This window comes from Alternaria triticimaculans (genome assembly GCF_023758025.1).
Source record: "Alternaria triticimaculans strain BMP 0046 chromosome Unknown scaffold_13, whole genome shotgun sequence".
Classification (NCBI taxonomy): domain Eukaryota; kingdom Fungi; phylum Ascomycota; class Dothideomycetes; order Pleosporales; family Pleosporaceae; genus Alternaria; species Alternaria triticimaculans.
In genome coordinates this window covers 117,909-140,770 of record NW_026055970.1, presented here as the reverse complement: position 1 = coordinate 140,770, position 22,862 = coordinate 117,909, and the positions used below count along the sequence as shown (strand labels likewise).

Genomic DNA, 22,862 nt, shown 5'->3' with positions numbered 1-22,862 from the left:
CCATGGCGATCGCAAACCCACTCCTCAACTTTGTCGTCCGCGGCTTCCAGGCTCTTTTCGGTATTGTCGTACTCGGAATATCCGTCTCACTCATTCGCGGCCACCACTGGGGTGGTCTCCCCGCTAGTCTGGGCTTCTCAGCCTTTGTCGGTGGCGTCACGATTCTAGGAGCAGCGCTTGGAGTCGCGGGACTGTTCTTCAGCTTCTTGGACGGTATGATTGGATTGATAGTCGACGGCGTTGTTGCTGTCATCAACGCGGCAGGTGGCATTGTAGGTGCTAGCCCGAGTTCTAAAGGACCTCTCAGAATTTTGCAATCGGGCATTTCAGCTGACAAAGATCAAGGTTCTCGCTCTCAAGATCTCTGGTGTGGATTGCGATGGCGACACAACTATAAAGAACGCGACCAAGCTCATTCTCAACGACATCTTCAATGGCGGCTGCAGAGCCGAAGACGAGTGCTGGTACTATTACGCGGAAAACGACCCCAACACCATGAAATCGAGGTGCAAGTCTACGCAAGCCGACTGCGTCTTCATGTTCCTCACCGTCATTGTCCTCGCCGTGACTGCCTTGTTGGCTTTCTTGCGCATGAAGAAGGGCTACTAGATTCGGAGAAGCACGATGGTGAGTGTTTCTGAATCGACTCATCTATTCTCGTTTCGCTAATTTTAACAGCGACCACCAAGCATTGTAGCAGTGATCCAACTTATCCACACTTGACGTAGTGTTGCGCATGTCTCTGGAGGATTTTACGACGGTCTCTTTCTCGTATCACGATACCCCACTTTGTTAAAGTGATTGCACCCTGTCTGCCATTCAGCATGAACAAGCGTTGAAACGCTCTTCCAATTCCTTCACTATGTAAGGCGCACTCCTTATAGTAGTGGGCGCAGTCTAGTCCCGACCTATGTGCTACCGCTGGCAGCCGTCGTCAATGAACACGAAGTAATGAAAGCGAAAGCTGTACTTGGTTAGATCTCTTCTCGTGAAACTGTGCTGTCACCGTTGCTGGAGTCAAGGCTGGTAAAACGAAACACCATCCCGAAGAGTGTTGATCACAATGGCTCCCTACGTACTATGAGGTCGCCATGCTTTAATCGTTGACTCGAACAGTATATTACGTTGCTTGAGCAAGTAATATCATCATCCACTTCTACAGTTGCTACGCAAGCTCCAGACATTTCACTAGCCGCGATGCGTATCTCTCCATCCTTTCCCGTATTGATCGCTCGCGTTCTCCAAGCACTCCTCAGCGCTACCGCCTTCGGCCTTACTATCATGTTGGGTGTTTTTTCTAGTCCTTTTCCAAATATCCTCCGCTTCGCAGCCGGTGTTAGCCTAGCAACTCTACTCGCCGCCCTCTTGACGGCCATCTTCCGTAATTCTTTGCACCCCTGGATCAGGAACACAATCGACGGTGGACTATTGTCACTGAATATGGCCGTGGGCTCGGTATGTTCTCTATCGTATCTTTGAATATCTCTGCGCGGTCACCAGGATTGTTTCACTGACGCTAGTCATAGATGATGGCTTCTGACCGACAGGGCCTCTCATGTGGTGATGAGGGTGCAGACCACAATACCGCTTATCATGGGTACGATAATTGGAATTATAATTCGGCTCTCTGCACATGGTATCAATGTATCACCGCCATGATGCTTTCAACTGTAGCAGTAATACTGTTGATTTGGCTTTTGATCTATGTTGGAACGGAGAAAGGATGGAGGGTCGGTGGATGGAAGATTGAGAAAGTATCGAATCCGTATGAGCTTACTGGGCCTGCCGAGCTAGCTGCCGTGGTACCCATGGTCGCTATTCCAGCCAGGGCACGTCTGCCTTGATTCTTTAAGGCTTTCTAGCTATGACAGAGAATTGGAGTTGTACAAGAAACGATGATACGGAAAGCTCTACCCAAAAGGTACGAAAATGTGATGCACGCACCCTTGGTGTGACTGTACAACATTGTCGTCGCAGAATATGGCAACGACCCGCAAGGCTGTGCAGACATCATGTCAATCTACTTGTACCATGTGCACGCTTCCCCCGCTTGCTTCTTCTTCTGCTACAACATCGTCAACCTCCTCCTACTTCGTCCTTGATCACTTCTCACAATGGCATTCACCAAAACCCTGATACCTTCGTCCATTCTTCGTGCTCTCCAAGCACTCTTCGGCATTATCGTCTTAGGATTATCCGTAACACTCATCAGAGGCCATAATCCTCTTCATTGGACCATAACCAAACTACCCACCCTTCTTCCCTTTTCGGCGGCCATCGGTGGTCTTACTGTTGCCGGCGCTCTTCTAGGCTTCGTGCTATCATGGACAGAGTTCTTACGGGGATTCTTCGAAATCATTCTCGACATTGCTGTCCTACTCGCCAATCTCGTTGGCGGCGTGGTACGTCATCTCATACTTGATGCAGCTATGGTCGCGACTGGGTCGCATTTCAGGGAAGGAACGCTGACCAAACACACAGCTCATAGCCATGCGACTCAAGGGCTCAAACTGTTATGACGAGAACGATCAAAACAGGGTCGGTAACGGTCGATACCCTTTCGAAGGCAGCCTTGCCAGCGTTGACATCCTGAATGGCGGATGCAAAAATCGGGATGGATTTGGCATCTGCTACTATGCCAGCTATGCCGACCAGAAAGCCAAGCTCAATACTCGGTGCAGGCAAAGCCAAGCAGACTCGGTCTTCATGTTCTTGACAGTCATAGTCCTATTTGCGGTACTGACTTTGACGTATCTGCGCATAAAGAGGACACATTGAAGCCAGATTGAGCTGGCTGGTTGTATTGGTTGTAAGGTGGTGAGACCTACACTCGAAGACGAAAGCGCATGTAGCCAGAGCAGATTCACAAAGACGAGAAGCCAATGTAATGTAATATCATGTTCCAATTCAATCACTCACTAAACGTGCACACTGCCGTCCAAACTCCTGTTCTCTTACTTCGCAGCCGCATCAACGCCTCGCACGTCCGTTCAGTCTCTGGGTATCCGCTTCTCTCAAACCCCCAACTACGCCATCTCATACAGAGACATCGTTCATGGCTTAAACTGGGCAAGACTGTAGCACAAATTAGCTGTGTTCTGCCTACGCAATGTGTTCCAGTATCTTACGCTGCCGCAAGATCCACAGGTCTTGGCATCGCCGCTAATAGTAGAGCCGCACTTTGGGCAGTCGCTGTGGAAGTTGACAAGTTCGATTGTGGACTGCATGTTGACTGTTTGCTTTGCTTCTGCTGGGTTTCTTTTGTGTAGAATGTTGCGATGTCGTGGAATAGTAGATTGCTGATAGAAGATGGAAGTTGGAGGGGTAAAGTGGGGTTGATATACAGAGCTTCTGCAGGGCCAGGCAGCTACCTCAAGCCGAGGCGGCTAGTGCATATGCCGTCAGATGACTGGCACGCGGTAAATGCGGTGGACCTTGCGATTGGAGGTGAGGGGGACGCGTGGGATGGGTGGTTCGCCATACGGGCGGCAAGGGAGACGGCTGCGTCCGATAGGAAGGAAGTAAGTGGAGTAAGTTGAGAAAGACCGAGGACCTCGAGGTATAGTTCCCTTCCCTATCATTTGATGGGACGAAAGGCCGAGAAGAAACTCTAGACAAGCTTCTGATTATTACCTACAGACCCTACCTAACATGGCAGATGACCTGTCCGTTGATAACAGCGAACCAGCCATCCTCCTTCTTCTCCATTTCCCTCCACGTCGCTGCGATCTCTTCCAGATCCTGCTCCGTGGCATATCCACTGTCCAGAGCCCGCTGTTTGTAGTCGCTTTGCACCGTCCGATCGGCCCAGAGTCCGCACCACCACTGTCGCTCTTCCGGTGTGCTGAATGTCCAGGCGGCTACGCTAGCCTCGATGTCGCTTCTTGGGAAACCCGCTTGCAAGGCTATCGCATGCAGGTACTTGCCCATGTTCGGATGTGCCTTGAGCCCGAACGCGATTTTGATGTATAGTTCCTTCCACTTCTGCATTCCTGGATGCTCTGGGTACCAGTCCATGGCGCTGTAGTTGCAATCTCGGACTGCGACGATACCGCCTGGTTTGGTCAAGCGCTTCATTTCCTTCATCGCACCCAGCGGATCTTGTAGATGCTGCAGCACTTGATGCGCATGTACAATATCGAAGCCTGCCTCATCTACGCCATCGAGCTTATTCCATTCATGTATATCCCCAGTCTCGAACCGTATGTTTGTGATGCCCTTTTCCTCCGCGTGTTTTCGCGCCTTCTCGATGACTTCGGTGGAGGGATCGATGGCATAGACGAAGCCTTGTGGGACGCGCGCAGCAAGGTCGACGCTGATAGTTCCCGGGCCGCAGCCCACGTCGAGGATCTTGAGTGAAGGGTTGTTGAGGTAGGGGAGGAGGTGTGGACACGAGTTCTCGACAGTACGCCAGCTGTGGGAGCGGAGGACGGATGCGTGATGGCCGTGAAGGTATGGTCCTGACATCGTTGCTAATTGAGGTAATCGTGGTAATCGTATTGAAGCTCTAGTGAGTAGTAGTCAATTGAGGGTGTAGTGTGTAACTCAAGCAACGGAGAACCAGAGCGTTGTTATACGAACAGTCGTTCCTGCAGCCTGTGTTAGTCGCGGAGTTAGTTGGACATAACGCGTGTGCAGTCGGAAATAACGTGTACAAGTATCTCATACTCCGAAGTCGGTGTCAAAGCACTCTGGCTTTTCGTATACACGTTCGAGAGCCAGGATGGGGTGACAATGGAGGGGATGGTTGACAGGCGGCACCAGGGCATCTCCAAGTCCGAGCATCGGCCATCTCGGTACCATTGCTTAGTCACCCATTCGATCGGCCCACCTCCATACCTCCACCATCTACTCCAACATCTCAAAGGCCAAGTCGCGCATTGCCAGAATGTGTACAAGGCACAACGCGTACCCAGCATGCGTCTCACAGTACAATCTAACACCATGTAACCCTGGTCGCCCCAGCCATCCACCAAAACACCAACCACCCTAGTCCCAAAACAGACAATGGTAAATCCTCCCCAAACCTCACAATCAGGATATTACCCACACATTACACACGCGCGCGCATACTGCCGTACGCCTGCTTTTGCGCATAACCTCACCGTCGGGTCAACTCGGTCCCACTGCAACCAGTATCTCATCCTCAAGTTACCGCATCGAGTAGGTCTTGTCGCAAACCGTGGATTGCGGGAAACGTGCATTGTCCGTTTTGGATGTGGTCGGCATGTATGTTTTGGGTAGCGCTGCATGTGTTCATGCATGGAATATGGACTGGTGGGTTTGTGGTAAGGACTGCGTGAGCATATACGCGGGAGGGGGTTTGACTGGTGCGCGAGGGATGGATGGCTGATGGGGCGGGGTGACGGATGGGGTAATGGGGAGCGAGGGGACAGGGGATACATATTGGAGAGTGGTAGGCTAATTGGGACTGTATAGTTGTATCTTGGTTCTTTGCGACGAAGGTTGTGAAAAGAGGCAATTGTACAGAATGGTAATGCGTATGCTAAGCTAATCGCAGGAGATAACATGATACTAAGAAACGGGAAACGTATTTTTTCGTACCAAAGAGGTGAGGGTGGTAGTACAAGCCCAAGCGAACCACAAGTAGGACAAAGAACGACCCAAGCAATGCCGCAGTACCCATTAAACCATCAAACACCAACTCGCGAAACATGCAACTACCTCCTCGAAAATCTACCATCAAATGAATCAGCCTCGCGATCATACCCAGACAAACTCTTTCGTCTCCGTCCGCCCTCGGCGAGACTAGCACTCCTCCGACTCCCCTTACTTCTCACCGAAGTAGAATATCCAATGCCGCTGTCCCTCCGACTACCCGGCTGCTCAATGACCTCCACAATATCCTCCTCATGCTTGAGCTGCCGGGTATCGTGATCATCCGAGAGATGCTTGATAAGAGCCTTGACGTCGCCGCAGATAGTATCCGAGTCGGCGTACTTGGAGCAAATAACGCAGCAATATTGGCCGTCAGGACCATCACGATGACACTTGACGACGAAGCGGTTCTGGACCTGGAAGGTTCGTTCTGTGTCGTCGGCCCATTTAGAGATTTCCCATGCTTTTCCTGGTGAGAGGTGTAGTTCGCCTCTGCAGTGTGGACAGTAGGGGTCCCGGTCTGATGTTATGCTGGTGGCAAGTTGTTGGGTTGGGTTCCGTTGAAGGTCGTATGCGTAGACGCAGTATAGGTTGTTAGAGGCTGAGATCATCGTGGGTCCGGTTACGGAGGTGGCATCGGTGACTGATTGCTCTGGCTCGACGTTATCTCGCCATGCGAGCACTGTTGTGTTGACAGGGCTGCTACTTCGCACGTGTGAACTCCGGGATCGTGGTTCCGGATACTTCATCAGAGCTGTGGATGCTGAACTCATACTAGCACCAGACTGAGGCAGTGTCAACGCGCGCGATGGTGCATGTGATTGCATGTGCGAAGGCGCATGCGAAGGTGCCTGGGACATGATGTGGGATGGTGCATACGGCGGTGCCTGGGATCCTGTCAAAGACTTCGCACGAGATCGCGTACGGGATGTCACGTGTGACGGTACATGCGATGGCGCATGGGAGGTATGATGAGATGAGACGTGCGATGGCGCATGAGAAGTATGGTGGGATGGCGCATGCGAAGGCGGGCGCGATGGATGATGTGACGATACATGTGAAGGCGCATGCGATGTATGGAGGGTCATTGCTTGTGATGGCGCATGCGACGGGCTCGAACGTGCCGTAAAAGAGTGCATCGACCTTGGTGTAAGCGGCCTCTCATCTTGTTGACGTTCCTGCAACGCAGCCAATATCTCGACCGACGTCGCAGCTGCTACTCTGGATGCCGCATTGATGTTGGCTAGCTGATGGGCGATGGTGTCGCCTGATGTGGGCCCGTATAGGAATGTGGTGACTAGCACGCTTTGGAGGGTAATGATCTGTGACTGGAGGGCTGTATGCGCGGTTACTGGTAGTGACTTGTTAGCTGATAGGTCTCATAGGGTTCAGAAGAGGAAGAGCACGCATACCATCGCCCATGGCGAACTCGGCCCCCAGAGTTTCACATCCGATATCCATCTGCCTCATGACTACAGCTTTGTCCGTCACGATAGCCTCATCGCTACCCAGCCGGTCATCCTTCACATATTCGATCCGCCTCGAAGCAGGGTATCCTTTGCTGCGCAGGTTTTGTTCATAGTCTCTTTGCTCCTTGGCCGTGAGCGTCCCGTAAAGATCCCTCGTGGCATCAAAGACATCCAAGAGTGTGTTCACGAGCGACTGCACGACATTCGCGGGATCTTCGGGAGGGTTCTGGGGTCGGTCGTCAGTACGCCCATTCATCGAACAACATGCCTTGCTTGCATATATACGGGCCGAATAGGAGGTATGCTTACTATGACAGCGACGCTCATGATCAGACTTTGCTGTTTTTTACTTGTTGTCGTTCCGGTTCCTGCTTCCTGCCGCACCGTACTTCCCTGATATGTATAAGACAGAAACAAACCTGACTCGCAGTCGAAAGGGGAGCTGAGCGTAGCGAAACTAAAGTAGTTTAAAACTAAGAGCTGAAGCCTAAGAAGTCACGTTCTAGGCACCACCACATAGGGGTCCTCTGTTACCTATACAAAACGTCCCACGCTCTCCAACCCACAGACCCCTTTGAATAAGCTCCGCAACGGATTGCTTCCCCACTCAAGCCCTACTTTGTTATGAATCGCCTCATGCTTGATGATGGCTTGGACAGCTGGCAGGGCGCCATTGGTGCTGAGCGCACCTTTGATTGGAACATCCACCGCTACGGGCCGCGCCAGGAACGCGCCCGCATGGAGCTTGACGTCATTCTCCAAACGTAGCGCCACGCCGATGGGAATAGTGGGTGTGACTTTAGTGCCAGTGCGCGGGATGGATGCGTCGTATTACTTCTCTGGGTCGCGGTGGAGATGATAAGACCCAAATGCGGGTATAACGCCTTGTGTCATACTCAAACGGGTCCATTGTACGGGTGGGTTTTGCCCACGGTCTCGACGTTTCTGAATTTTTACCTACATGCAACATGATGTAGGGTGGGAGCGGTCTGGGGAGTCGCAAACTATTGAAGTGACTGTATCGTGCATGTCGCTCGAGAGCGTGCATTGGGACGCGCTGGTTGCGCTTGGGAATGCGGTGTCGGAACACGTCATCGGGCGCGAGCAAAAGCGCAAAACGCGACCGAGCTATGTACGCGCCTCCCGCGACGATGCTGCTCGGGTATGGATGAGAACGGTCCTTTTTGGATCGCGGCTCTGTTTTGGGCGCCATCGTGTGATCGGGTGCGAGAGTAACAGTGTGACTAGGGGTTGGGATCGTGGCAGGCTCTCGATCATCGCCGGCTTAGCGTGGTACTAGCGCTGGATGCTCGTGCTGCCGGCCTCACAACATCGGGGTCAGACACCGGAAGTCGTAATATCCATACGAATTTACATGCAGAATGAATACAGCATTAAGTTTATGACCGGAAGATCTAGTATGCAATTAAGGGTCACCCGCTGTCGGCGTTGGTAAAACGTTCACCTAGTACAGATACAGTCAGCTAATACACCACAGAGCACAGCCGAGGAGTGCGACTAAGCCATCATATTGACACGACCAACATGTCAGCCTCGAATATCCGTCTGTTTAGTTATAAGACACTGTCGTGTAAGGGACACACTACTGCGATACATAGTCATGCTTGCCCAGCACGAGCGGTGAGTCTAGGACAGCCAGATCCCGACACCTTCAAAGACACCGAGAATGTACCACATGCCTCTTCTACCACCTCAAAATCTGCCAGGGACGGTATAGATTTGCGTTTAGTTGCATCGTCTAGCTCCCCCGAAGACGAGCAGAGACAGATTGTTGCCATCCCAGTGACGCTCTCGGAAGCCTCCGACTCCCAGAACCTTGCTTCACTCTGCAGATTCCTCCGGCTCAACACTCCTACTCTTGCTATCTTCGAGGCTCTTCTCTTTGATAAACCACGCAAAGATAGCGCTCCCTGCAACAAGCACAATGCCTACACATAATGCAGCCCTAGTAGCCCTTCCGTAACACTCCCGGACGATGCTCTTGAGTGCCGGATCCAGACCCCTGTAGTAAGCCAATCCAGCCCTGACACGCTCCGCAATCTCAGCCGCATCGTCACCCTGCAGCTTTTCCTGGAGAGCTTTGCGGAGTGTCTGGTTAAACGCCGTAGCGCACATGGAAACACCGAAGACTGACCCGAGAGAGCGGAAAAGGTAGGAACAAGCGGTGGCAACGGCTTGGTCGGTGTGGGAGGCATTCGCGATGAGGCCGATGAGTGTCGTCGTTACTCCTGTGCCATTGCTAAAAGAGCATATGCATGTAGCCACCACCATCGCGGGTAAGCTCTCGGTTAATAGGCCAGCGAATAGGAGGATGAATGAGAGCCCGATCGTGAGGTTCGTATACGCCATGACGGTGATCCAGTAGTACTTCGCTGTACGCCTCATGTAAAAGCCGCTGAAAAGCGAGCCGCTAACACCAAAGATGATGGAAGGGACAAGGAACAGTCCAGCTTTGGAAGCGCTGTAGTCGCCCATGACCTGCCAATAAAGCGGTATGAAGAACAAGGCAGCCAACCATCCCCCGAAAGAGAAGAAGTTGCAAAGATAGCATGCGAAAAGCGTCTTGTTGAGGATGATCCGGCCTGGGGCGAAGGGATGACTTGCGACGTACTTCTCGACTAGCACGAAGACGACGAACAGCGGCGTAGATGCGAGACCGACGATGGTGATGGGGTTACCCCAGGATACGTTGGAGCCGCGATCGAGACCGACAAGTAAACCGAAGACGGCGAAGATCAGGATGACCGCGCCTAGGAAGTCTATCCTCTTGATCTTCTCTTTCCAGTGCGAGTGGTCTTGCTCTGGGAGATCAAGCACCAATGACACAGCAATGAAGGCCGCAGCGCACATCGGACCTTGCGCCAGGAATGCCCTGCAGAGGTAGAGGTACGAAGTCAGTACACGTCTCACATGCATTTCGTACAGACAGGACTTACCATCGCCATCCAATGCTATCCGCGAGTAACCCACCAAGAGGCGCACCAGCCGAAGCACCAAAAGCGTAGACCAAGTTGACATAGCCCCTAAATTTGGGTGTGTGAAGTCAGTGTATGCGTCACACGCACTTCGTACGGAAAGACTTACTGCCACTGCCCCCTCTCCCTCAAGCCCACGATATCACTCAACAAGATACTCGTGCACACACTCATACCGCCACCCCCAATCCCCGCAAAAGCCCTCGCAGCAACCAACTTCAGAAGTGAGGACACGAAGTCAGTGTATATATCATGTGCGTGTCGTACATGTACGACTTACCTCACCGATGGTCCTCGCAAGCCCACACCCCACACTCCCAACCCCAAAGATCAAATACGCAGACAACAGACATTGTTTTCTTCCAAAGATATCAGAAAGTTTTCCATACAGCGGCTGGAACGCAGATAGCGTGAGGAAATACCCCGTCGCAATCCAGGAGGTAGAGGACAGGGCGTGTAGATCTGTGCCGATGGTGCCGTAGGTGGTTATTACGAGGGTTTGGTCGGCAGAGGAGAGGAAAACCTGTCAGTTCACTCATTAGTTTCGATAACTTTTGGGGAACAACAAGGTATGAAGGGATTATACGAAAGGTTTACTTACACCAATAGCAATAGCAGGAAAGATATATTTCATCCTCTTCCTGACTTCAGGCAGGCCCTGGTGTTTAAACGCGTCGCCATGGCTGACTTGTCGTTCTATATCTCCTCCATCTTCTGCGTGCAGTCCTTCTGGTGCGATACCAGTTTCTACGACATTTGTCTGCGCGTCTTCCGTGGGGTTTGGTAAGAGTGGGGTGGTTTCATGCGCAGGGACATGCTCGTCGCGTGGGAGATTCGGCGTCATTGCGGCGGGGTCGGGATGGTTGGCATGCAACGGCGAGACGCTGGATATCGCTCAAGACATGGAAGAGTGTGAAAGCGAGCTTTAGCTATAGCTCTTTGACGCGCAAGTATGACTCTTCAGAGTTGTCATGGCGATGATCGGTAAGCTTCAACGCGTTGTTGCTGGGACAATTTTCATAGGCCGCGTTATGTCCGCAGGGCGTAGTGGGGCTGGATCAGATAGGCAGGTCGTTCGATGGATCACGGGAAGTCGCGATATCACGACCGCGTTCACAGATAAAGAGGATGCAGCTGCAGAAAACGTCGAGTCGCTAATGTACAGAATAGACTACAGTAACTATGATACTTCCGCAGACCGGACCATGCATAAACCGGGAATGAGGTATGGAATGCACATTTCATAACGACTATCATTAATCGCAGCGATTTCATTGCGGTATACCGACAAATTAAGCGGGTTGGTATTTCCTCAGCTGTGGTGAGATTAGCGAACAGTACATAGTCAGTTGGAGGAAGGAGCAACTTACATCTAGACTCAAGTACTTGCTCGTCATCTTGCCTTGGTCCCGCATAACACCGACCAACGTCTCACTCTCCTGGAAGAAGCCTGCCTTCAAAGAGATAACAATGAATTGCATACCGGGGCTAGCATGCTCGCGCACATACTTAGCCACTCTGCTGACATTGACGTTGTCTAATGCGGCATCGACTTCATCGAGGACGAAGAACGGCGAAGGCTGGTAGCTGTGGATGGCAAAAAGCAGAGCGAGCGCGGCAATCGTCTTCTCACCACCAGATAGATGCTCCATGTCGCGGAAACGCTTGAGCGGTGGCATGGCGTGGTATTTGAGACCTGCGAGGTACGGCTCCGAGCTATCTTCCATGTCGAGATATGCTTGTCCTCCAAGCGGAAACTGTGGCGACTTGGTCAGGTCCTTGTAGGTACCACCGATGTTCTCGGAAATATGGTTGAAAGCCTTCATGAAGAGATCGTAGCGCTTGGTCTTGACTTCTTCGAAAGCCTTCTTTGCAGCAGCGGCGCGCTTGCGCGTCTCGGCGAATGCTTCGTCGACGGCTTTAAGGCGCGCTTCTGTTGCAACGAGACGTTCAGCAGCGCGCATGTTGGGTGTAGCCTTGTTGATTTCGGTCTCGAGGTTCGTGATCACGTCGGACAACTTGGCTTCTGCAGCCTTGAGCAGATTGCCCGCTTGCGATTGCACGCGCTCATCTGGGTCGTCCTCCTGCGCGGCGTTAGTACAAATCATATAGACGTCGACTCTGGCACTTACACTCTCAAGTATCTCAACAACCTCCGTCTTCAGCTCGTCGTCGAGCTGTTCAAAGTCGACTTCGATGCCATAGTCATCCACCTCCGCAGCCTGTATCTGGGTCGAATCAGGGTCCTCGTCAATGTCCATAGCGTCTGCGTCCGCGTCGGGCCGCGGCATATCAGTCATGGGTAGGGACGTCAGCGGTTTAGAGTCTTCCGTGAGTGGAATCTTGATCTCGTTGACACGGCACTCCTTGAGCACATTGTAACGGTTTGTCGCGCTCGACTTGATCTTTGCATCCTCCTGGTCGACCTCCTTCAGCACGTTCTTGACCTTTTCGTTGCGCTGGTCTAGAGTGCGTCGTGCTTCCTTCACAGCTGCAACACGTTCAGCGAGTTTCTCTTCCAACCGCTGTCGTTGATCCTGCAGCGTTTCCAACTCTGCTTGGAGTACGTCCCGGGCGCTTTGCAGCTCTTCTCGCTTGGCTTCGAGCTCAGTAATGTCAGCAGTCTTGCGCTTAATCTCCTCCTCGGCTTGCTTGAGACGTTCCTCAACACCTCGGGCTGACGAATCGACCTGCTTCATCAGATATTGAAGTCTGCTGCGCTGTTTGCTGAATTCGAGACGCTTTTCTGCTGCTTCTTGCTGAACAGTACCCTGTTGAGCTTCGTAGTCGCGAATGGACTCGTAGCCGAGCCGTTGGCAGAACGCGGCGAAGACCTGGTCATTGACCTGATTCACCGTGTCTTGGTAGGTTTGGAGTTCTTCCTCCCGATCTTGCAGCCGTTGTGCTTGTTTCTCGTAGTTGGGTCGAACGCCCTTCAACTCGCTCTTGTGATGTGCTAGCTCCTTCTTGACACTCTCAATGTTGCGACCAAGTGCCCGGGCTTCCTCTTCAGCTCGAGCAATTTGCTCCTGTAGGTCTAGCAACTCGACTTCGAGAGCCTGCTCCTGGGTGTACTGACGATCTTGCTTCGGAAGCGCGCGGAGCTCTTCTTCATATCTGTTCTTCTTGTCCAGAAGCGCCTGGTAGGACCGCTCATCCCATTGTTGCTCGCTTGAATCGTCGTCACGGTCAAGCTCACCACCCGTCTGTGTACCGCCTTTGCCAATTACACGACCGTCCAGGGTGACTGCCTTGACTTCGATGCGTCTTGTGTACCTGAGCTCTTTCGCAAGCTTCTCTGTGTTACAGATCATGGTGTTGCCACATGCCGCAGTCATAGCGCGCTCGTGCTTGGGCTCATAGTTGATACAGTCGATAGCAAGTCGCATGCCTTCGTGCATACCCTTCAGTTGGGGGTCTACCGCCTGAATCTGGATGGAGTCTAGTGGGTTGAAAGACATGACACCAATGCGTTCTGCCTTCAGGTATTCGATGCATGACTTGGCGGTGGTTTCGGTGTCGACAATGACAGTATCCATCTGGTGTCCGAGCACTCGTCCAATAGCCTTGCGGTATTTCTGCATCTTGGGGGTGATGAGATCCTTGTATCGGCCGTGCACTTTCTCAGATCCAAAGCGAGTCTTCAAGCGATCGATAGTTCTGCGAGCCTCCTGTTGCTTCCTTGACTCTCGACGGCTGCCTTCGACGATGCTAAGTTGCTTCAGAACTTCCTGCAGCAACTGGTTCTTCTCGTAGTATTGCATCTCGATCTGCTTTCGGTCGGCGCGGAGTCTGTCAAGCTCCTGCTGTTTGGCGGCCCTTGCGCTTTTCAGATCCTTGACTTGCGTCTTGGAAGCCTTCAGGCGCTCCTCGAGCTGGCTGATGTCTGCATTCAGCCTCTCGACAGCCTTCTCGTGGTTGTCGACGCTCTGCTGGAGGTTCTTGACATGGTCCCGATCGGTCTCGACTTCGCGCTTGAGCTTGTCTATCTGCATTTGGTCTCCGTGGGTCCGCTTCGTAACGTCGCTGCGTAGCCGGCCGTATTCTTGGAGGTCCTGCTCGGAAAGCTCGCGGCCCTGGTTCTGGGCAGCCGCCTTGAAGTCATCCTCCCACTTCTTCTCGGCCTTTTGGACCAGATCGAGGTCCTTCTGGCACTTCTCTACAGCTTTCTTCTCAGCGTCGCGCTTCTTCCGGAGCTCCTCGAGCCTGCTTTCGTACTTTCGGCGGGTCTCGTTGGAAAGGCGGATCTTCTCCTCGATGGGGGCGAGCTCGTTGGAGGCGTCCTCGATCTCCTTCTCCTTGGCCTTGGTGTTTCGGTCAGTCTTGGTCAGATCTCGCCTGATCTTGGCCTCGGCCTGCCTCTCCGCCTCGTGCCGCTGGTGGTACTTCTCGACGCTGCGCTTGTGTTCCTTGAGTTCTTCCTGGTGGCTGGCGATCTTGTTCCGCGCCTTCTCCATAATCTGCTGGTCCAGGTAGAGCTTCCATAGGTTCTTTGTGACAACAGCTTCGTCGCGCTCGGCAAGCTTCTTCTCGTATTCGTCGGCCTCGGCCTTTTGCTCCTGATACGTCTTGAGCTCTCCATTGATGCCGCGACGCTCGTGCAGATGTTTCGCGTTGTCTTCGGTGGCATTTTCGGACTCCTCCTTCAGGCGGTCGTATTCGGCCTTTTGCTCGAGACTGCCAGAGATGCGCTCGACCTGTAGTGTCAGCTGCTCGGGCGCGGTCGTCGCCAGCTTCTCCACGTCTCCCTGGAAGACGAGGAAATTCCGCGCTTTGACCAAGATGCTGTGCTCCTCCAGCGCTTCGCCGTACTGCTTCTGGGTGACGATGCGGTTGTTGATCCGGTACTCGCTGGAGCCGGAGCTGGTGATGGCGCGCTGCCACTCGTGCGTCTGCTCAGCGTCGTCCTCGAAGACGGCCTTGACCCAGGCGTTCTGGGGATCGTTGCGCTGTGAGCTGGTTTGCGAGTCGCCGTTGTCCTGTGTGTCGCCATTGGACTGGCCATTCGCGTCGCCGTTCGCATCGCCTTCGGCTTCGGTTACGGTGCCGTCGGCATTGATTCTCGCTTCCTGGATGATCCTGCCGCGATAGACCATGTCCTTCAACTTCTCGGAGCGCAGATGGGACGACCGGACTCCCAGGACGAAGGAGATGGCGTCCATGCTGTTCGACTTGCCCGAGCCATTGGGACCGATGATGGAGGTGAAGTACGAGTCGCCGAAGAGGAGCGTGTGGCGTCCGCGGTACGACTTGAAGTCTGCGCATGTTTAGTCTGTGTGTGCGAGCAATTGCGCGTCGGGGGGCCTACTGTAGATCTCGAGCCGCACGAGCTTTCCCATGATGGCGGTGGAGATGCGCGACACCTAGCCTGGTGAGTGCGCGGTGGGAGGGTCGTGTTGGGCGGGTTGGGAGTCGCGGGGTGGGCTGCCCGTGATAATCGTCGTGTTGTCGCGCGTAGTCGCGTTGACAGCCAAAGCGCGCTAGTGGGCTCGACGTGCATGGTGGCCCGCAGTGACGAAAGCGTGGCCGCACGCAGGGGAGCTCGACACCGGCCCTGCTTGTCCACCTACATTTTCCTATATTCGCTGCATTCTCGGGGAACCTGCGCCGTCTCTCTGAGTCCTCTATCCACCTCGCCTCGCCTCGTGACCTCTTCGACCTCGCATGCCCCGGTGCCTGCGATGACGTTGTGAAGCTTGCCAATCACCAGCTTGCATTCACCCACGACCTCTCCCCCAGAAGCCCCCGAGTTCTGAGAGGAGCACGATTCTCGACCCCCGCACATCACTCGCCTTGTCATGAGAGCATAGGGTCTGACTAGATCTGATCTAAGCCGCCCCTTCCCACTGTACGCTCTCTTCTTGATATACCGCCTCTGCTCTGACCATGGACCGGGGGCACTCCCAGCGATATACAGCAGCTAACAGGCATGACGGCTGCAGGTTCACCCCCGCGTCCCTTCAAGAGACCCCTCCACCGCCGAACCCCCTCTAGCCTCGAAATCGTCCAAGAGGAAGTGCCCACCATGGCGACCCCCGAAGATGCAGATATAGGCGGCATCCCCAAATCCAGGTCGGAACCGCAGCTGGGAGTCTCTGAGCTTTCGGCCCGTCCGACTCCAGGCGACTCTACGCTGCTGGATGAGCCTGTAGCCTCCGCAAACCAACCACTCTCTACGCCTGGCCTCTCACGCTCTGCCTCTTTCTCCAACAGCTCCTACCACGATGACTCCGACGTCGAAGATGCCGCCTTCTTCCCGCCCGTCGAGAAGCTCACCATGTTCGACTTTGTCGAGAACCTCGCCCTGTCGCAGCGTATCGAGAAGATCCAGAGCTCCATCGCCTCCCAGACAGAGAAGATCAAGAACCAGGCCAAGAACCGGGGCATCACAAAAGACCGCGTTGTGGAAGAATGGCGGCGCAGAGTGCCGTCGGAAGCGGAGCAGCTTGAGAAGTACAAGAGACGCATGCGCCATTCGGTCGACCGCCTGAACCGCCGCTGGAACGAGTCGCTCACCGTCACTGCGCGCGAAAAGGCCTCCTTCATCGCCGCCGTCATGAACATCTTCGTCTCTGGATACCTCGTGGGCTGCCACCCTGACCTGTTCCCACACTGGTACACGGCTCAGTTGCTCTACTTCATGCCCATCCGCTTCATGACCTACCACAAGAAGGGCTACCACTACTTCCTGGCCGATCTGTGCTACTTCGTCAACATACTACTGGTTCTGAGTGTGTGGGTCTTCCCGCAGTCTAAGCGCCTGTTCATCGCGACATACTGCCTCTGCATGGGAAACAATGCCGTCGCAATTGTCATGTGGCGTAACTCGCTAGTCTTCCACAGCATGGACAAGGTCGTCAGGTAAGGAGCGCATTCCTCTAACAGTAACCGCCTACTAATCTGCCTAGTCTCTTCATCCACATCATGCCCTGCGTCACTCTACACTGCCTTGTTCACCTGCTGCCCCCAGAATACCAGCAAGAGAAATATCCCGCCATCTACGATATCCGCCATTCGGATCCAACCTCGCCTCACCACTATAACCTACTGCAAATGATGGTCTGGGCCACTTGTCCATATGCTGTCTGGCAGGTCGCCTACCACCTGCTCATCACAGTACGTCGCCGCGATAAGATTGCCGCAGGCCGACCTACTAGCTTCACATGGTTGCGCAAGTCGTACGCCAAAACCTGGATCGGCAAGATAGTCCTCTCGCTGCCCGACTTCATGCAAGAGCCTGCCTTCATGTTCATCCAATACAGCTATGCTGTCGTCACCATGCTACCCTGCCCCGTCTGGTTTTGGTACCGCTGGCCGAGTGGCTTGTTCCTCACCGTTGTCTTCATCTGGAGTGTCTACAACGGCGCAACCTTTTACATCGACGTCTTCGGCAACCGCTTCCAGAAGGAGCTGGAACAACTGAAGAAGGACATGGCAAAGTGGCAGGCGTCGCCTGAAGGCGGTTTCACGCCCTTCACGCCAATGGAAGGGGGCAACGAGAAGCAATTAGGTTACATCCCTCCTCTCGAAGGCAGCACAAGCGTCAAGCCAGTGGACGGAGATACAAGAGAGAGGAAGTAGCTTGCTAACAAGCCTTTTCATTTACAGATTCACGACGACCATGTAACCGCGCAACTCCTGTTTTACGTACTGTCTACACGATTCCAGAATGAGACGATCTAGGCGTTTGATTTGCTCCAAGTAGCTTGCTTTCCGTACTTGCGTTTGAGGGCTGCATCTGCGCGCGCGTTTGATTTGTTGCATTGCCTAGACTGGTTGGTTGGTTGATATACCCCCTTTCCTTCGCTAAGTCTTGTCACTCTTCGTTATAGCTATACTTAATGCTCAAGCTTCTATCAATATTTCAGTCTGTTATTTCACAACATCTTTATATACGCTACTACCGTCCTTCTTTGTACCAAACATATACTAACAACACAGCATCCATTTGGCTATCTATACAGGATTATTGTATCTTGTCCCATTAAACCAGAATATCTCGTTCTTGACGGCCTAGGTATTCTATTTGTCTCGCCAGCAATAGTGTCCGTACTCAAAAGCTCGGTCCCCACACGCGCCTTCAGTCTCTAAGATACGTACAAAGACCATTGCAATGGTCAAAGTCGCAATGGTGGTACTCTTCCGCAGCGGGTGGAGGCGAAGGACCAGGCTCTTGCTCTTCACCCCTTGTCTCACCGCGATGTCCACGCTGGTCTTCAAGTCGCCGAACTAGAGCTTGGAACGTATTCCAGGTCTCTTCTCGTCCCCGTACCTCTCTCTCTACATCACTGGTCATTCCGAGTGCGTGGCGCCGCATGGTTCGCATAGTGTATTGGAATTCTTCGCGGATTTCCCGTGCGTGCTGAGCTGCTGCTATAGCGGCTTGTGTTGCGGCTAGCGCCTGCTCTGCGGCTTGGTCTGCGAGTTGTGCTTGTGCTTGAGCATGAGCGTAGGCTTGAGCGGCTATTGCAGCTTGTGCTTGAGCGTTCCGCGCAGCTTGGGCTTGGGCACGTGCCGCGGTTTGGGCTTCGGCTTCGGCTTCTCGTGTCTGTTTCTTAGCAATAGTGGCGTTGATGGTGTTGGTGGTGGCATCCTCGATGGAGGTTTGGAGGCGGGATGGTGATGGCATGTTTGGTGTGCTGCTGTCTTGCTTTGAGTGGGTGGATGTTATTGGGGTTGTGTGGAGCGACAACTATCTAGTAAAGGAAGTGTTTCTCTATTCTTTTATCTGCTCGAGGAGCACCAGATGCTGTTCACCATCTACAATCCACCCGAAAGAGGCTGACACTCCTTTCACAGCACACCTTCCCGCCTGCGAAACGCTGACTCACCGAGCTGTCCCCCATATTCCACCGTATTTCACCTCCTCAACCTCGATCCCGACCCCCAATCTAGTGAAAGTACTTCCAAGTCACCCCCCTCGTTACCGTCCACCCCTGATCCAGCGCCTTCACAACCCCCTCATCCAACGGCCCCTTCTCAAAGTCCTTGAGATTCATCTCCAACTGCCCCTTACTACTCGCCCCAATGATAACCTTGTCTCCAAACTCTTTCTTCAGCTGACTATGGTGCATCATCCACCGAAGCGCCGTCTCACTCTCCGTCTGCTCTTCAGGTAATTCAGACCGCAGGCTCTCGATCGCAGTGAAGAACTCGTCGTTCCAGTAGCGCGCGCGGTACATTTTGCCTTGCATACCTAGAAATCATACACATTAGCTTCGAAGTCCACTTGACTCTCTCCGAGAAAGAAGGCAAGGTGTCAACTTACGGTTTGCATCAAACCGACTCCCAGCCTCGAGAGCTTCGTTCTGTGTCTCGCGCTTATACCGCGAGGTCAACCACCCGCCTGCCAACGGATTGAACGCGTAGAACGACATGTTGTATTTGCGCAGGCAAGGGAGCAGTTCGTGCTCGATGCTGCGGTGGAGTGCGTTGTATACGCCTTGGTATACACTCGGTAACTGGTATCCGTTTGCTTTGCAGATCTCGCAGATTGCTGCGACTGTGGTGAGCGGTCAGCATGGTATTCAAAATGAAAAAAAGGGGCGAGAGTTGAAGGGGTCTGATGAACAGGACTGAACATACCCTCCCAAGCCATGAAATTACTAACACCCCACCTCTTAAACTTCTTCCCTCCTCCTTCCTCAAACAGCTCATGCACCGCCCTCGCCGTCTCCTCAAGCGGCACACTCCGATCCGGCGCATGCAAATACCACAAATCCACGCCTTCGGCTCCAAGCGCAGTAAGACTCTGCTCCAAACTCTTGCCCATATCCTCCTTCCTAGAGTGAGTGGGTGTACGACTGAAAAGCCCATGGACGTTGGGGAAGAACTTCGTATCCATCACTAGACCGCGCTTCTGCCATGAAAGTTTGCCGAGGTATTCTTCCGATGTGCCGTCCTGGCTTTGTTAGTTCGACGGGGAGAGGAGAGGAGAGGAGAGGGAATGGGTGTGCGTACGCCATAGAAACGACTCGTGTCTACTTCATTGTGACCGTAGGATTGGAAGGTATCGAGGATAGCTGCGCAGTCGTTTAGATCCGAGGTGCGGACTTGTTCTTCGCCTTCGCGGCCGAAGGTCATGCAGCCGAAGACGATGTCGAGGGGGGTTTTGGATGACATGGTTGGTAAGATGGTCAAGTATTCCGGTTGTGGCGATGTCGATTCTGGGTACATGGATAGTTTGGATGTTTGGGTTACTTATACTTCTGGCAACGACATCATTACACATCTTCCATGTGGAGCTGTGGAGATAAGTGGTCATGGTATGCAGGGTCTTGGCGGAGTTTGACGGAGTTAACGCGGGTTACAACTCGGGACTGGATGTAAGCCTATACGATATTGATCGGCACTGCGTCCTTTTTAAACGATAGGTTCAACGTTTGATGCAAGCTTGTATAACTATAGTGGCTGTAGGGCTTACTTGACGTTTTGGGACAAATTTGTGTTGGGTGATCAACCGCGCATTGAGGTCTCAGGTAGATTTTAGCGAACATGCTGAAAAAAAGGTTGAGATGAAGAGGAGCTAGGCATGTGGTAGTTGTTCACTTGTGGATATCAAATGTGGTATTGGTAAAACTACACCAGCCATCAGGACACCAGTCATGGCCCACTCTTCACTCTCCACCCCTCCCATTACAAAGCTTGTTCGAAAGCTTACCGGGTCCCAGCATTAGTAGGATACTGATAAGTAACCGGCTCACTCTTGATATCATTCTCCTCCCTCCACTGTAGCCGATCAATCTCACTGACGCCAGGTCCCCTATAAACACTCCCATAAAGCCCACTCGCCCAGTCCTTCCCAGGCCCCTCCTTCGTCGTCTTCGTCGCCTTGCGGCTATACCACTTTCCATACGCCAGCAGGTAATACAACCTAAAGCTCAAGAAAGCAAACTTGTCGCGCTCGAGATCAGCAGGGTACTGCGCACCGAGATCAACAGCAGCAGCAATACCGCTCATGACAGCGACTTCGTGGGCGTTGATGAGCGTCCATGCTGCTGCGAAGCGAGTGTGTTTTCGTCCTTGGAGTAGCCACATCCATGGTACTACGAAGACGTAATGGGTCCAGGAGTGGCAGAGCTGGTGCCACCAGTCCTTGCGGATGATCTTGTCTTTGTTGATCTCGTCAATACTCCATAGATGGCCGTCGCGCGCCTTGTTGAGGTAGATAGTCTGGAAAATGTGCTTGTCAAAGGGGACGTCCGGCGGGAATTGACTTTGGTAGTTTGTGCAGTCGAAGCACATTTCTAGTTTTGATCGGTCTTGCGGGTACATCTTGATGTAGTACATGGGCTTGAAGTTCTTCTCGGCGTATTGGTTGCGAGCTGTTTGGTCGGCGCCGGAGAGCTCTTTGGCGGACTTTTCTGGGTCATAGAAGTTTTCGTAGTGCTTATGCATGTAGTCGCTGTCCCAGTGGGTGACGGTGATGTCGTCGGAGAATTTCGCGGAGCCGAGGACTTTCTTCTCGCGGAAGGAGGCGGTGGGTTCTAGGATACGCTTTGCCGTGTCGGCAAGTACGCAGAGAATAATTTCGTCATAGCGCTCTTCCTTTTCTTGCGCGTCGGCGTCGGCGTTATGCTCGTCGTCGTAGGGTACGTGGACACTGTTGGGGTTGTGCGAATCAGGCATGGGCGTACGCTTGATCAACCTAACGGTAACACCAGTTTTGTCTCGCTTCACAACCCGAGTTATTTCCGTCGACAGCCTGACATTGACACCTCTCTTGAGCAGATCCTGCCTCCAGCGCTCGTAGAACTCGCTGAACTTGGGGAAAACAACCATAGGCGGCAAATTGCTAGCAATGCTTCGTTTGTCTACCGGATACCACATGCCGTACGTTGGACTAGTGCAGAGTCGTTCTAGGATGATGCTGGGTACGTTTGGCGTCTCGTTTCCAGTTCCCAGAAAAAGTGCAATCATGGGCATGGCGACAGTGTTGGTGAACTCTTCGGAAAACCAGAACATTTTGAATAGAATCTTGATCGGGATCAATGCGAAAAAGATCTCGAACCAACGGACAATCTTGATCATGGTATGGAACCTGCGAATTTCCTTCTGATGGCGCGCAAGAAGCTCTGTGGGAAAGACGTTGGTCCAGAAGATGTCGTCTTTGCCGAAGGAAACTTGGAGATTGACTGGATCTGCGTGGTGGCCTTGTCTCGCGAACATCGTCATGGTGTGGTGGAAGATGTAGCTTCCACCTTGAACACCCTGGTTCAGCCATTCGGCACCATGGCGCTCTTTGTCGACTCCAATGGAAAAAGCCTGGCCACCACAGTAATCTACTGCGTCGATGAGGGTAACATCGAATTTGTCAGGGTGTTCGGAAAGATGGTGAGCACACGACATTCCTGCCTCAAATCAACAACGATGCATGTTAATACACGCGTTCAACATACCGGCGGCTCCAGCTCCCACAACCAGCACCTTCTTCTTTCCATCCTTGTTACCGCCTGCCATATTCGTGGTGGGCAGAATAGGCGTTCTGTCGGTTGAATGTGGCATCGAGGTAAAAGCTCAGCACTTATGCGACGCGCTGCAGGACCGCAAGCTACTGCGGGCCTGTATTTGTCTGCAGCTGTCACGACATCAACCTCGAACAAATGCGTCATGAAATCTCAAAGCGGCATGGTCCGATCTTGACTGGCTGCGGCTATCGGTCGATCGTGCATCGCCAAGCACTCACCAAACTTCAACACCACGCTAGATGATGATGTCATCCAAATTTGCGAATTAATTCATGACGGCAATATAGGTATCTTGGTGCAATTTCCCTGCC

The 22,862-nt window shown here is 53.0% G+C and overlaps 9 protein-coding genes across 9 annotated transcripts; 2 read left to right on the top strand and 7 right to left on the bottom strand.

Moving 5' to 3' along the window:
• Window positions 1-2: 2 nt before the first annotated feature.
• On the top strand, window positions 3-609 carry J4E78_007937 (uncharacterized protein; the record flags this gene model as incomplete). Its single annotated transcript, XM_049368540.1, has 2 exons — window positions 3-272; window positions 331-609. The coding sequence occupies 2 exons, from the start codon at window positions 3-5 to the stop codon at window positions 607-609; spliced, it is 549 nt and encodes a 182-aa protein (XP_049219505.1).
• A 3,033-nt stretch (window positions 610-3,642) lies between these two features.
• On the bottom strand, window positions 3,643-4,467 carry J4E78_007936 (uncharacterized protein; the record flags this gene model as incomplete). Its single annotated transcript, XM_049368539.1, has 1 exon — window positions 3,643-4,467. The coding sequence occupies one exon, from the start codon at window positions 4,465-4,467 to the stop codon at window positions 3,643-3,645; it is 825 nt and encodes a 274-aa protein (XP_049219504.1).
• A 1,214-nt stretch (window positions 4,468-5,681) lies between these two features.
• On the bottom strand, window positions 5,682-7,415 carry J4E78_007935 (uncharacterized protein; the record flags this gene model as incomplete). The annotated part of the gene is made up of 4 exons (XM_049368538.1): window positions 5,682-6,318; window positions 6,763-6,955; window positions 7,032-7,314; window positions 7,410-7,415. The coding sequence occupies 4 exons, from the start codon at window positions 7,413-7,415 to the stop codon at window positions 5,682-5,684; spliced, it is 1,119 nt and encodes a 372-aa protein (XP_049219503.1).
• A 1,515-nt stretch (window positions 7,416-8,930) lies between these two features.
• On the bottom strand, window positions 8,931-10,928 carry J4E78_007934 (uncharacterized protein; the record flags this gene model as incomplete). The annotated part of the gene is made up of 5 exons (XM_049368537.1): window positions 8,931-9,981; window positions 10,046-10,132; window positions 10,194-10,300; window positions 10,365-10,607; window positions 10,686-10,928. 5 exons carry the CDS (start codon window positions 10,926-10,928, stop codon window positions 8,931-8,933), a joined length of 1,731 nt encoding a protein of 576 aa, XP_049219502.1.
• A 448-nt stretch (window positions 10,929-11,376) lies between these two features.
• Window positions 11,377-15,423, bottom strand: J4E78_007933 (uncharacterized protein; the record flags this gene model as incomplete). The annotated part of the gene is made up of 4 exons (XM_049368536.1): window positions 11,377-11,400; window positions 11,455-12,168; window positions 12,217-15,341; window positions 15,393-15,423. 4 exons carry the CDS (start codon window positions 15,421-15,423, stop codon window positions 11,377-11,379), a joined length of 3,894 nt encoding a protein of 1,297 aa, XP_049219501.1.
• A 590-nt stretch (window positions 15,424-16,013) lies between these two features.
• J4E78_007932 (uncharacterized protein) lies at window positions 16,014-17,665 on the top strand (the record flags this gene model as incomplete). Its single annotated transcript, XM_049368535.1, has 2 exons — window positions 16,014-16,945; window positions 16,993-17,665. The coding sequence occupies 2 exons, from the start codon at window positions 16,014-16,016 to the stop codon at window positions 17,663-17,665; spliced, it is 1,605 nt and encodes a 534-aa protein (XP_049219500.1).
• Window positions 17,666-18,164: 499 nt separating this feature from the next.
• J4E78_007931 (uncharacterized protein) lies at window positions 18,165-18,713 on the bottom strand (the record flags this gene model as incomplete). Its single annotated transcript, XM_049368534.1, has 1 exon — window positions 18,165-18,713. The coding sequence occupies one exon, from the start codon at window positions 18,711-18,713 to the stop codon at window positions 18,165-18,167; it is 549 nt and encodes a 182-aa protein (XP_049219499.1).
• A 262-nt stretch (window positions 18,714-18,975) lies between these two features.
• Window positions 18,976-20,206, bottom strand: J4E78_007930 (uncharacterized protein; the record flags this gene model as incomplete). The annotated part of the gene is made up of 4 exons (XM_049368533.1): window positions 18,976-19,280; window positions 19,353-19,580; window positions 19,670-19,985; window positions 20,045-20,206. The coding sequence occupies 4 exons, from the start codon at window positions 20,204-20,206 to the stop codon at window positions 18,976-18,978; spliced, it is 1,011 nt and encodes a 336-aa protein (XP_049219498.1).
• A 534-nt stretch (window positions 20,207-20,740) lies between these two features.
• Window positions 20,741-22,543, bottom strand: J4E78_007929 (uncharacterized protein; the record flags this gene model as incomplete). The annotated part of the gene is made up of 2 exons (XM_049368532.1): window positions 20,741-22,434; window positions 22,483-22,543. 2 exons carry the CDS (start codon window positions 22,541-22,543, stop codon window positions 20,741-20,743), a joined length of 1,755 nt encoding a protein of 584 aa, XP_049219497.1.
• Window positions 22,544-22,862: the final 319 nt, after the last annotated feature.